The sequence below is a fragment of the Lates calcarifer genome, linkage group LG4 (genome assembly GCF_001640805.2).
Source record: "Lates calcarifer isolate ASB-BC8 linkage group LG4, TLL_Latcal_v3, whole genome shotgun sequence".
NCBI lineage: Eukaryota > Metazoa > Chordata > Actinopteri > Centropomidae > Lates > Lates calcarifer.
In genome coordinates, this window is record NC_066836.1 from 9,218,778 (window position 1) to 9,232,274 (window position 13,497).

At 42.0% G+C, this 13,497-nt stretch overlaps 2 protein-coding genes across 3 annotated transcripts; one reads left to right on the forward strand and one right to left on the reverse strand.

Annotated features, from left to right (window-relative positions):
* Positions 1-56: 56 nt before the first annotated feature.
* LOC108883316 (outer dense fiber protein 2) lies at positions 57-7,381 on the forward strand. 2 transcript variants are annotated; one of them, XM_018676283.2, is made up of 16 exons: positions 57-185; positions 526-700; positions 828-951; positions 1,093-1,224; positions 1,399-1,473; positions 1,809-1,880; positions 1,973-2,089; positions 2,199-2,384; positions 2,469-2,578; positions 2,695-2,830; positions 2,984-3,094; positions 3,650-3,754; positions 4,872-4,972; positions 5,091-5,253; positions 5,470-5,595; positions 5,712-7,381. In XM_018676283.2, exons 2-16 carry the CDS (start codon positions 537-539, stop codon positions 5,883-5,885), a joined length of 1,896 nt encoding a protein of 631 aa, XP_018531799.1. In that variant the 5' UTR covers positions 57-185; positions 526-536; the 3' UTR covers positions 5,886-7,381. The 2 variants fall into 2 exon arrangements, with proteins under 2 accessions (XP_018531799.1, XP_050925899.1); XM_051069942.1 differs by having other exon boundaries at positions 57-181.
* Positions 7,382-8,326: 945 nt separating this feature from the next.
* On the reverse strand, positions 8,327-10,521 carry LOC108883318 (CCN family member 1). Its single transcript, XM_018676284.1, has 5 exons — positions 10,316-10,521; positions 10,015-10,228; positions 9,579-9,923; positions 9,256-9,464; positions 8,327-9,155 (listed from the first exon to the last, which is right to left on the reverse strand). Exons 1-5 carry the CDS (start codon positions 10,355-10,357, stop codon positions 8,853-8,855), a joined length of 1,113 nt encoding a protein of 370 aa, XP_018531800.1. The 5' UTR covers positions 10,358-10,521; the 3' UTR covers positions 8,327-8,852.
* Between the last annotated feature and the right edge of the window lie 2,976 nt (positions 10,522-13,497).

A 13,497-nucleotide genomic window follows, 5' to 3' on the forward strand; every position in this document is an offset into this window, starting at 1 on the left:
TTTTCGTGAGTTAACTCAAACATAGTCCCGCCCACTTTGCCCTTAGGGAACAAATCAGCTGCGAGCAAATAAGTCGGTGTCATTACGTTGCCTCAGAGCGAACCAATCCGGTTCGAACTTTTAAGAGGCGGGGCTCTTCGGTTTGGAGTAGCGTTGTTCACAACCGACATAAGGTGAAAGCGTAAGTAAGTGATATTTACGTTTTCAATAGCCTTGTTTGTTAAGGATTACTAGTTTTTAGTTCTTATAAACAGAATTAAGATGTCAATGGATTTGTTTGGTATAATGGTTGCTGTCTTTAGCGTAGCACAAAGCTTAGCAGCCACTTAACCTGGTCCCGTCTGTCGCTATGGAGTAAGCTTAATTAGCTTCCTTGACAACAACACTTACTGTCATTGACAGTAATGCTAAAACTGGGCTGTGCAGAGTAACTAATAACTAATTTTCAAAATCATTTAGTGTGAACTATCTCCCTGCTTTCCTCTGCGTGTTAAAACTAATTTCTCCTGTATGTTGTTTTGTCAGTTGTAAGAGGAATGTCTCCAGAGGATGAACTCCAAAGTCCCCCCCTTGGTTTCAGCTCTACCAGGGAGGATCTCCCTCTGAGCTGTGGTGATCTAGATAGCTCTCATGAGCAGGGGAGAAGGAGCAGGGCACACACCAGTCTCCGGACAAGAACCCCAGAGACTAACATCAGTTGGTGAGGTCCTATGTGATGCATGGACATTTGAACGTACAGTCTGATCTGTGGGGCTAAACATCCACTCACTGGCAGCTACAGCTCAAGTGATTCAAAGTGTTTTCTTGTCTTTCTGTTTATCATTTAGCCATGGAGACTTTGCCAGTGAAAAGAGCCCTTTCCTGCAGATACTGAAGGATGCAGAAGCAGCTGCCAACTCTGCAGCCATACAACTTGTGTCTTTTAAAGATGCGATGGAGGATGAATTTGCTGTATGTTCGTTGCAATTGTGCATACATCAAATTGGCTCAAACATGGACCTTCTTTGTGGGGAAACTAGAATACATGAAATATAATTTTAATATTCATGACACCGTAATGTAACTTCTGTTTCTGTTCCTCTGTCAATTTAGGACTCAAGACAGTCTTCCATGGATAAGCGTCGGATTTCGAGGCAGAGAGGACTTTTGCTGCAGAAGTTGGAGGATTTTAGACGAATAAATAAGTCTGTTCGACAGAAAGTGAAACAGCTGCAGGATGCTGAGGTTGGTTATAATACTCTCTACACTGAATATTTCTCACAATAGTGAATGATGGGTTGACATAAGTAGCACATCCTAGTACTCTAGGTACTTTAAGTTAATAAAAGCAAATAAAACGTGTAAAAATGTGCTTTTTCATTTTCCTTTTACTTATTCTAAATAACTCTTTCTATAAAGGCTGATCGAGTTGATGCCAACCAACAGATTGACATCTTACTGAAGAGGATCTCACAGGCTGAAAATGAAAATGAGGTGAGTGTTTTGTTACCTTGTACCATCGTTAAGCATACATGCTTCAAAGGAAATCACTTTAATTAAATGTAAGGGAATCAAGCTTTGTGCTTAAGTTGTGACAATGCGGTTTAAGATTTTGTCTGTGAAAAGGGTTAATCTACTTATGTGAGGTTAATGGCTTATACTGTGTGGTGGCGTGGATGGTTCAGATTGTAAGAACTGGTCAAATTAATGTCAAAGCTGAGTTACCAACACAGCCACATTTTTATTGCAGTAGAAATATAAATTGATGCAAATTTAATTCAATTTACTTTTCTAATCACATAGTGATTGTTGTAATTTTTCCCCTCAAGCTTTTAAATAAAGATTTGAGTGATGCAGAAAGAAGAGTCGAGGAGCTGATGGATCTGCGGAGAGAAGAGCAGGTAAATATAAAGGAATATGGATGATGTTGAAGTTCTTGCAGACTAACAAAATCAGTGCATCTGAAAGCATCTGTTCATGTTGGCCCTCACAGGAGAACATAAAGACTGCAGTTCACATGACCAAGTCTGTGGAGGCGACCCGCGCCCACCTGCAGGGGCAGCTGCGCAACAAGGAAGCTGAGAACAACCGTCTGACTGCGCAGCTTCGGGTATTAACACCTGAGCGCTTTTATCAGCCAACGTTTCCTTAGACAAACGGCTTTAAAGAAAATGTGTTACATTATAAACATGCTCTCATGGGTTCATGGTGTCTTCTAGACTCTGGAAAGAACCCTGACTGAACAGAAGATGGAGACTGACGATCTGAGAGGCTCCATTGCTTCTCTGACAGAGAAGGCAGCACAAGACAAAGAATCTCTCAAGAAAGCCACCAGAGCACAGAAGCTGAGAGCTAAGAGATTCGAAGCTGCCATTGAGAAATGCTATGCACAGTTGAAGGAGAAGGTGTGAAGTCAAAATGGTGTTTTTTGGTTTTAAGATTATTTCACTGTTCAGTATCTGACTGTGTTTTTCTTGTTTGGGCTGTAGGATGCTCAGCTGGTCAATGCCCGTTTGGAGAGAGACTCCATCAGACGGCAAAAGCAGCAGATGACAGATGAGAAAGACAAGCTTGCTGCTCATGTAGAGTTATTGAAAAGGTTGGTCTTGTCTCCATTACACATGCCGCCCCCTTTCTAGTATGCCCCGGAAATCGACACACACGGGCGTCAACCAACGATTGCTGATGAATGTTAAATGTGCATCTCCGTTAAAGTCAAATCGCAGGCTTGACAGCGAGGCTGCAGAGGGAGAAGGATGAGCTAACCGCAGCTAATGAAAGTGTGATGCAACGTGTTGAAAAACTCAGCGCTGAAAACGGAGACCTCAGCGTCAATAATGCAGCACTGAAGGTACAAGTTGTCAAACAGGATGAGGTCAATGGTCAGATGACAGATCAACAACTGTAAATCTATAATGTTAATTCTTGTTGGACCCAAGCATTCTCCTTCTGTCTGGCTTATATTTTTCTCACTGAAATGATTTTGTTGTTTGTGTGATCACAGGCATCTGTTGCTCGGTTGGAGCAGCAGCTGGCTGACTGTGAGTCTGCTCTGGTAGAGGAGAAGGTCGTGTCTGAGGAGAGGAAACATCAAGCTGAACAGTGTCAATATCAGGTGGACATTGTAGAATCTCTTAGAGCTCTTTACTGTGTTTCTTTTCTTTATTTTTGTTGACTAGCCTGAAAGAAAATAGCCTCTAGAGTCCATATTTGATCCATACTACTCTTTATTAATACTATAATAAATATTAATAAAGAGGTAATTTTGTACTGCTTCAAAAATCACCCTTGGCATATTAATGGCTGCAAATTATCCCCCCAAAAGAAGTGATTGTGAAGTGGAGTGTTTTCATGAATATGTGAACCACAGATGCCATTTCCTGAATACATTACTTATACTAGAGGAAAGAATTGGACATCTGGCCAGAGAACACGAAGCAAAACTAAGTTTTAAGATGACAACTGTTTCCCCCACACAACTCCTAATCCCTTTATCCTCTCTTCTTATGCCATAAATCATTAATTTTTCATGCTTTTCCAACAGTGTGTACTTGATCCTTTATGTTTTAAGCGCTTCTTCCTTATTCAGGAACAGTGCTAGCTTGCAGTTGTCAGCTATAGGGGAGGACACAGCAGGTTTGATTATTCTGTCTTGTATTTTTTTTTCCAGGTTGCAGAACTTCAAGTTGAGATAGGTGATCTCAGGATAAAACATGCAAATATTTTAAGAGAGACGGAGAAGATGTGTGATGGGAAAGATGTTGAAGTTGAGAAGGTAACCTCCGGCCTCTTTATATAAGGTTTTTCCCCATATTTTATGAAAGTGAATCCAAATGCAATGGAATGACTATTTTTTTTCTCTTTTCTAACAAATTCTAACAGCACTGTTGCACTTTCCCCAGTGTGTGCACCTCTGCAGCACTGTTCCCCCTGCTGTTGAACAGCCACTCTGTTGGATCTTTTCGGTTGCTTTTTCAGCTCAGTAACATTTGTTGCACCTGGACCTGCATGTGTTTGAACAAATTACCAAAACTTCCCTCAGTAAATCTGGACAGCAAAACACTTAAACAACGTTAAGTAGCTGCCAAAGCTCAGTCCAAGCAGGAAACTTGGTAGATTTTGTACGCTTAAAGGATTACACGCATCTCTGGAGCAGTCAGGGTTTACTGCAAGAGGTCTGATTAGTCCTTAGGCTAATATTTTTGTCTACTCCCAACGCTCTGCTCCTTTTCCCGCTCCACCCCACTCCACCACCCCCAACCCCACCCCCTCCGGAGCCCAGGTGAGGCAGCAGCTGCAGGCACGTGTGGAGGAACTGAAGGCTTACCCTGAGTTACTGAGCACAGCCGAGCAGAGTCTCTTCGAGTGCCAGGAGAACCTGCGACGCTCAGAGAGGAAGTGCTCAGAAAAGTCAGAGTCCATTAGGCAACTGCAGGTTAAGGTGTGCAATGTGAGCTGCGGTCGGTCAGAGAATGTAAAACGCAGTCATTTCCCCCACATCTGACCACTAGGCCGTAGTGCAACCCCCATGCGTCTGCTGGTACATCTTGTATTGTTTGGTCCTGCTGTGAGTTTTGATGTTTGTGATTTTAAAGTTCTCTGATTGCAGTGGAAACATTTTAGGCTGTAACCATCTGTGCCTGTGTGCTGGTTTCTGAGTGTTTTGTGCTGTTTGAGTCTTTTTCCATCATCGACATCAGCCATGTTGAATTGGTATTTATGAAAACTGCCCATTTCGTGTTTGCAAAACTGTGGCAAATGTGAGTTAAATGGGCTGTTATTTCATCTAGTTTTGCCTGTGATGTGAAACCCTCCTTTTTCCTCTGTCTGCATGTAACCAGTGCAAGTGGTATCAAAAGAGCAATTCTGAGTTTTACATTTTGTGTACACAGATGGAGAGTCAGGCAAAATTGTTGCAATCACATGTGGAGATGAAAGAGTCTGTTCGTGAGGCCAATGTACAACTACTAGAGAAAGTGAATTCTCTTCAGAAGTAAGACATCCACTCACGTTCCCTTTCTAGATGTCAAATATTCATGGCGTGCAGATTCAAACCTGGAAATTGTTTAAGCTTTACCTTTATTAATGTGTGTATTCCATTTTGTGTGTAGGCGGATGGACAAGGTGCAGCAGGAGAACCTGGAGCTCGTACAGAGGCTCGCCGCTCAGGAGGAAGCTCTGAGCTACAGCAACCAGCAGCTGGATCAGCGCTCGTCGGAGTGCCAGGCCCTTACCCGACAGCTGGAGGCGGCTTTATCAGACGTTAAGCAACAGGTGCGAGCTCAGAGATAAGTCTAGTGACGTCACCATCAATCAGTGTTTTCTTCCTCTTATATGTTGGTGTGTTTTTCTAGCTCTCTGCCACTCTCTGTCACTGCTTGATTTGTTTCAGAACAATCAAGCCAATGTCCAGATGCTGAAACCTTTTTTGTGCCCACAAAAGATCTGCTAAACAGGAAATGATGCACTTCATTTTGTCCACGTGTCCAGGTCAACAAGGTAAAAGACCAGGCTCGCTCCAGAGAAGAGGCTCTTCAGGCCAAAATCCTGGAGCTGGAAGCAGAGAAGAGCAGAAGAGACAATGAGCTGAGGCTTCTTCGTCAGAGTAAGAAGACTGTGAGTATCTATACAGTATATAAAGCAGCTGAATGTTATGGAATAGACAAGCTCAGATTTGTCTTTGATAGAAACTGAGATGTGTTGTAATGGAAATCCACTGACTCTATCTGTAGGCAGAGAGACAGTTTGAGATGCGTCTGAAGGACCTGCAGCTCAGCCTGGACCAATCAGAGAGCCACAAACAAAGCATTCAGAACTATGTTGATTTCCTCAAAAACTCCTACAAGACAATGTTCGATGAGGGACTGCAAACTTCGACTTTTGGATCGTCATATTTCCTGAAATGATTCATCTGTTGATGTTTTAAATTTTGTATTTATTTATTTGTTTTTGTGCACTGTAATATTTATACGGCCTATTTAAAAAATGAGAATGGGGGAAAGAGTTCAAATCACTTTTAGAGGAAGTAAAAGCTTACTTTTTTATAGCTCTGGGCTTTCTTTAGACATCTACAAGTATATTTAGGTGACCCCCAGATGTCAAGGAAATGTGCTGCTGTTGTGAGAGGTTTCGACACCTGTTTTTATCTCATGTCTCAAGAGACATTACATAATATTTTCACATGTATGCAAATTTCGGACTGTGAACTCTTGGTGCTACTGTTATTCCCATACCGCAAGGAGTCAGTTGCATAAATGTAGTTAAAGACTAGCCTAAGCTTTACACACGTCTGATGAACATTTGGCATAAATATTACTCACTGACTTACTACTCAACACCATAGCTCTTTGTTCTGTTGTTACAGCCTCATCTGTGCTGACAAGAAATTAATTGCCAGCAATGTTGAATATTGGTAAATTGCTGTTATTCACTCCTGGGATGGGATAAAATAAGCAATTTAAATTGGGTATAAAGGACATTTTACAGTTTTCTGACTCATAGACTGCATGATACATACAAATATTTAAGGGGATTTTAGCTGGGGTAAAGTAATGTGGCACTAGGTGGAGCTGTTTTGTTAGCCATCTTTTCTCCTCTTGTCATGTGGAGTCTTTTACCCACAGTCCATTGAGCATTTGCTCATCAGTCTTATCTCAGTCACTGCTAAATGAGCTCTGTGAAACTGTGTGTATTGCAAGTGTCTAAGTCTAAATTTGTGCGACTGGCTCCAGATTGAAAAGGGTTGTTTGTCATATTTTGAAGCCACACATACACCTAATTATGACAACAGTCATTAACCAGTACAAGTAATGCTTTAAAACCAAATATTATGTAGACGCGTGTGTCACAGCCAAGTTTGCCTGTGGTAGAATAAACCACATTTAACATAGTGCTCCACTTAGACATGAACATGATCCAGGTTTTCACCCATTAAAGTCATCGTCATACTTCTGCTGATGTTAACTGTTAATCCTGCTGATACTACTGAACCAGCCTGTGTGTGTTTATGTCGTTCTCGAAATCATAGGAAGGTGTGACGTGTATTGAATGTGTTTATGCTCTGGTTCCCAGCTGGACTGAGATGAATGCGGCTGAAAATGAATTGTGTAGCTGTCAGTTGTGAAGCCTGTGCCTTTAGGGTTGCAAATATAATTACTGAGATACATGCAACTCTGGGATATTTCCAAACCGCTGATGCTGGTTGGCTCTCATGCTTTTGTAATGGAGGCTTTTATATTACAGAGGCTTAGGGGCAGAGGAAGGTACAGGTATCGGCTGCAGCACGATTTACCTAAAAACTGAACATTTGTCTCGTACTGTACTTGGATCTTGTTGTTCTCCTGTTGTTGCTTGCTTTGTGGTCCCGTACTGTATCTATGGTAATAAACTACTGTGGTCCAGACCGCTGTGAGGCTCTGGCGTGTCTTTGCAGCGAACGTATTCCCCCGGGTGAGCAGTGCTCCTCTCAAGTTCTCAAAGACAAAGCTCTATTGTGTTCTCCGTCAGGGGATGGAACCATTTCATCCGTGCGTGCGTCAGTACCCCTGTTTTTCCTCTGCTCTTGTTCTCAGTCTCCTGGTCTTGCCCGTTTACGTAATTCTGTTGATCATACTTTGGGAATTTGCTTTTCTCTGCTGTTTTGCTGGAAAATAAGCTTACATCTGACTTCTGGCAGTTTGGTTGGTATCACAATGCAGCAGCTCGATGGGACACACCCTGAGCTTATGTACTCATTAGACTCAAATAAGTTGGATGACCCATTTGTATTTTTGTTTTTTTTTTAACAAATTCTATTCTGCTGAGCCAACCATGAAAAACAAACAGAGGCTTCACTGTTGTACGTATTAAAATCATTTTTTGAAGGTCACATGTGGTACGCTAACTGCTGTATAAACTTGGAAAATACCATCAGTTTGCTGTTCATCATCCTGACCTTTGGGAGACATTTGAAGGGAAGTTCATCCAAATCAGAGTACCTAACCTCAGATTCAGGACTGTACATGTGGAGTCCTCCTCTGTTCTGCATATAATAAATCTGTGTGGAAAGTTCAGATCATTCTCTGCTGTTCTATAACTTTCTGATTTTTCACAAAACAAAATTCTGCAGATGTCTGACAACATGAAAACCACTCTGAGGTTTACATTACATTACATTCCCTAAACTATTCAGTGACATGTAGGTCCTCTCAGAAGTGGGTCAACCACATGCAGCTGAAACAGTACAGCTCATTTCCTAATGAAAATTGTTATAACACACCCCCTGAGAGATTGCAGTTTTCTGATTACTGCAACAGCTAAACTATATCATGATGTTTTTCCTTGAAATAAAATAATTGGGGAACTGCACTGAGTTTTTCTTTTGTTTATTTGTGAAAAACAGAATGATAAAATTGACAATGTGGCAGGCTCCAGTCATATTTCAGCACTTTTACATAGACAAGCAAGTGTAGAGAACAGGATGTCAAACCAATATTATAGTAAATATAAGAATACATTAAGTGAAGTGTGAAACAAAGTCTTATAAATAAAAAGGTTAAGTACAGTAAATCAACAGAAACATGGCGACATACTGTGTAATGACTCATTTAGTAGCTGCCATCGTCATTTTCATGCTCACATGTGGTATGTCTTGTCAAGAGAGGTTTAATTATGTATGTCAATAAAATAAAAGTGGAGAGCAATACATTACAAGTTTTACTAGAAAAATAAGAATTTTGGCAATATATAAAACAACAGCTTCACAAAGAAGCAAAACCAAACAGCTCCAGTGTTACGAAGCAAAATCATGAACAGTACAGTTCATTCTACTAGGTGGCTGCAACCTCACAGTGCAATTTTTGAACACTTGAAAGATCTTATTTCCACTTGAATTTTTACATTTTCAGTGTGTGTATGTCATTCAAAAGTCTGTAGAGGGCAGGTGTCTTGTCCTTCCCGTCCGAGCAGTCGAGGTTGCACTTGCAAGACTCGATCATCATCACCATCCTGCTTAAGGTTTCTCCATTTCTGCATCTGAAGCGCACTGGTGTCGTCTGGGTCTGGCGAGGCCTGCAGCATCGCCCGTCTGCGCAAGACCCGCAGTATCTGGGCTGGAACTTTTTAAGGCTACGGCAGCCCAAGTAGGACAGTTTAACTGGACGGCTGGCCTTTTCTATGTGGTTACATTTCTGACCTCTCTGTTAGGAAATAAAACAATCGAAAGCATGTGTTAAATGTGACTGTACAGACCAACATGTAATGCAATAATCAGACTGTATCTTTACTGTATCTTTGTACCTTCAATCTGACGACGGTCATTCGTTTGCACGGGCGGACTTCACAGATCCGTGTCTCTTTCACCGGTTTGCACTGGGCATTGCTGTTGGTCACCCTCGAGGACACTCCGGTGCCACAGGATTTGGAGCAAGGTGACCAGGCTGTGGTCTGAGACACACACTTGACTCCTCCTTTGGCAACCATATGGCCCAATGGGAGACTCCTGAAAGCTGATCAGAGAAAAATATAAAACATTTACAGCTGACAATTTGATGAAAACGTAAAAAACATCAAGACATCTTAACACACTTTAACCAATGTGACCACAAAGGAAAACTGCTCACCAGCTAAAGACTCTCCTCTCCACCAAGGAGCCAACTCATTTGTGTCGGTGAGGTCGTCTTGAGATGCTCTGTCTTTGCCGTCCTTTTTCCTGTGCTTCTTCCCTGCTGAGCCTTCTGGCTCTGCTTTCCCGGGGCAGACAAGTTGTTCACAGCAGCGTCCCGGTACCTTGACCCGTCTGGGTTTGGCACAGCCCAGTCTGGGCAGCGAGAGCTCACGTGGACACAGGGAGACGCATCCAACAGCACCGTCCATGCAGGTGCACTGGTGTTTGCAGTTTGGACGGAAGATCTCCCCGTTCTGGTAAATCTTGTTGTTGTACTCGCAGGTTCTCCCATCTGATTTAGCTGTTTTAGAGGAACGGGGACGTGTAAAGTGAGCAAATGAATTTAAAAAAAAAAAAAACAGAGAGGACGGAGAGAACTGAAGTCACTGTACCTCGACAGATGCCCTTATCAGAACCAAATCCACCTCCAAAGTTGCACTCCAGTCCCTTTGTGTGGTCACATGGCTGTGTCCTGCTGCAGTCTTCAAACAGCTGCCGAGCACAAACTTTACAGCATCCACAGCTGTCCAGCATGAGACTGACTCCTGCTGCACACGTGGGGACTTGAGGGGGACACCGGCAGTCCTTCGGGCATGAGGCTGACACCTGAGGTAACAGATTGTCTCATCAAAAGTGATCATCTCATAACAGCTAAACAAACAATTTATGGACAAACAGTGACCATTTCCTCACCAGTGTAACACAGAGGATCATGACGACAAAGTCTCTCCACATCTTCACAAGCTGAAGCTGTCTTTCCTGAGTGAATAATCTTCTGTCTGTTTATCGTGCCGCCAGACCTGGCAGTGAGTTGACGAGTGCTCGCTCTCCCTCTTTTAGTAGTCCCCATCTCCTTTTTATACACGCTGAAGAGGTGTCCTGAAACTATGATAGGAATGCCTCTCCACGCGTCCTCCCATAAGCCCAAAAGAAGTCCCCTCTCCCTCCCTCCTCTCCCTCCTCTCACTCACTGAGCCAAGAACCACCCTGTGCCGAACTCCCACTCTGCCAGGGCTTTCAATCCAATTTAACCATGTCATTTACATTTTCATATCTGTTTTATAATCATGAGGAAGAACCAGAACTAACTTCTTTTTTTTTTTTTTTACCATGAAGCACACTGGTTTCTCAGAGGGACTTTTTTTGGACCAAAATATTACAAACGTAAAAATGTGTAGAGTTTTAATTGCATGTCTTATACAGGAAACTATTCAGGCACTTCATTAAATAGTTTGCTGCTGGACAGACTGTGCATTATTTGAATACATTTTACTTCAATATTGCTTATAACTCATTTGGATAGTTTTAAAACTCATGGTTTTATATGCATCTTAGCTGGATATAATTTGTTTAAAATCTTATTATTTTTATGTTGTTTTTATTGATTGATTCTTCTTCCTTTTCTGCCAGGTCTCTCCCAGAAATAAGATATTTTAACCTCAGGGAGACTTTACCAGGTTGAATTAATGTAATTACTGTATGGTTATGTAAAGGGCAAAAAAAAAAAAAAAGGATGGTGGGGGGTGGGGGGTGGGGTCGTGAGGCACATTTATACCTGATACCTGAAATATTTGATCATCAGCCCCGTGCATGTGAGAGCAGCCCCACGAGGGATTCAACATCGGGGCACCACAAGTTCTGACATAAATATTGAGGAGAAGCTACATATTTCTATGACCAACTGGTTTTCTATCTGAGACGAAGCTGTGTTTAGACTGCTGCCCGTCGCCTGTGATCGGTGTTTGTGTTCTCTAACCTGGCTAGCATTAAAAGTCACCGATGAAATTCCCCTTCAGTCACATGCAGTGTTAGAGTGGGGATGGATCTGAGTTTGTTTGACTTCAATATGTAAAAAAAAAAAAAAGAAAAAGAAAAAGGAGGCGAGATCCTCCTGGAATGTTTGAACCTCAGGAATCCTTTGTTCAGTCTGAATGAGTGTCCAGAATGAGAAAGAAAGAAAAAAAAAAAAAACTTAAGCAATGCCTGCAGCAACATTCCTCTCAGGATGAACATTGCAGGTTTCATTGAAATAGCCGCCAGGATATAAAGCATTCTCTTTTATCCACATCAAAGAACAATGAAAATTATCAAGGAGGAAAAAAAAGGCCTTTCCTTTCATTATAACCTGTGAGAACAAGAGGCAGAGCAGGGAGGACTGGCACATCCTCCTTCTTATCTAACTGAGGTTACAAGAGCCAGTTTGAGTCTGTGCCAGCTCGGGCAGACGAAAAGCGAACAAGCGTGAGCTCGGTGCGTTCACTGATGCCTGGAAATCGCTGACTGTTGTGGTTTGGAGTGGAAACTTTTCCCTCCAAAGCTGTAATATAAAGAATTTGCAGAACCATGTTAGGTAAGGGGGACATCGGATATATAACAGGCAGCTGGAGGACTCTGGAAAGAATTTCAGTTGCATGTTAAACTGACCTGTTCGACACTCAACCTGCCTTTCTGTTCCTGAAAACACCAATGACTCTCTCCCACAGGCATGTGAATGTATTTCAAATTTGAAAATTTAAGAGCTGGTCATATGCATTTAAGGCCTATAATAGTTTTTGTTGACTATATGATACTACACACACTAAATTCATTAAACAGCAAACTGATTTAGCATCCACATTTTGTTCGGTTTTCAGACACCTCCAAATTATTGGACATATCTGAGCTTTCAGAAAACAGAAAATAATAATTCTGATGAGACATGAACAAAAAGACAAATCCAGGAGGCTATCATAAAAACTGGAAGCACTATGTGGTTCAAGAGACCCGGTGATGAAGGTTAATTGGTAAACTATTCCCTCCCTGCGCTACTTCCTACACTGGACAGAGTCAGTCGTCCTGCTGTTACTACAACATGGCTCTATAGCTCCATACTCACATAGAGACATCAAAGTGGTATCAGTCTCCTCATCTAACAGACAGAGACAAACACGCTGTATAAAAACTACTCCTCTGCCAGTCATAAGAATGAAATATTTTACAGTATGAATGAAGACCGTATCTTTTATTTTGCTGCCAGGTTTCTGTGGTCATCCACTGCAACTGTAAAGAGATGACATCCAACATATAATCACCCACTCTACAGATTATTCTCCCAGGGAGACAAGGCTTGTATCTTTGGTATCCACTTATACCTGATACTGTGCAGCATCCTAGTAAAATGAAATCAGTCCATAGTTTCAGTTGAGTATGTCCCCTGGCCTCAAGAAGGATGATATTTAATGGGACATGGAGAGCAGTCAAATTGAAAGGTGGGTGGGCAGATAGACAATGAAAGGATGGAGAAAAGAAGCAAGGTGTAAAAAGTCGTCTTGTGATACTGTACACATTCATGCTAGAACACAAATGCAAAAAGAGAGAAACAGAAATATGGGATTCAAATTCTCTGTGTCTCATAAAGATTGGCTACAGAGAATGGAAAGGCAGAAATACCTCCCTGGTGGTGTAAAACCACAGTGGGTCTGAGACAAGTTCATTCTGGCTGTTAAGTGAGAGCGGGTCATTCACTGTACCACAGACATGAACGTCTGTAGGGGCCGTCTAGATATGATTGCAAATCCAGTTCATTACAAAATTTCTATAAATGACTCCTTGTCTTTGGTTCACAAGTGGCACGAGTCACTGGGTTCGCCTGAATATCTCACAGCTGATTCAGCATTATTTCCAGGCTGCTGCTCTCTGCCGTTGATGACATAAACATTGTGAATCACCATGAAGCAGTGTCTGTGGCTGCTTTGTGGCCATATAACAAATATTTTTATTCTTGAGTAAAGAGGCTATCCACGGACAGTTTGACCTTTTAACACCTGACATTTAAAGGGCATCTTTCTGTTGCAATTCTCCCCCAGAAATTGCTGGGATGCAATGGCAGCCACGCA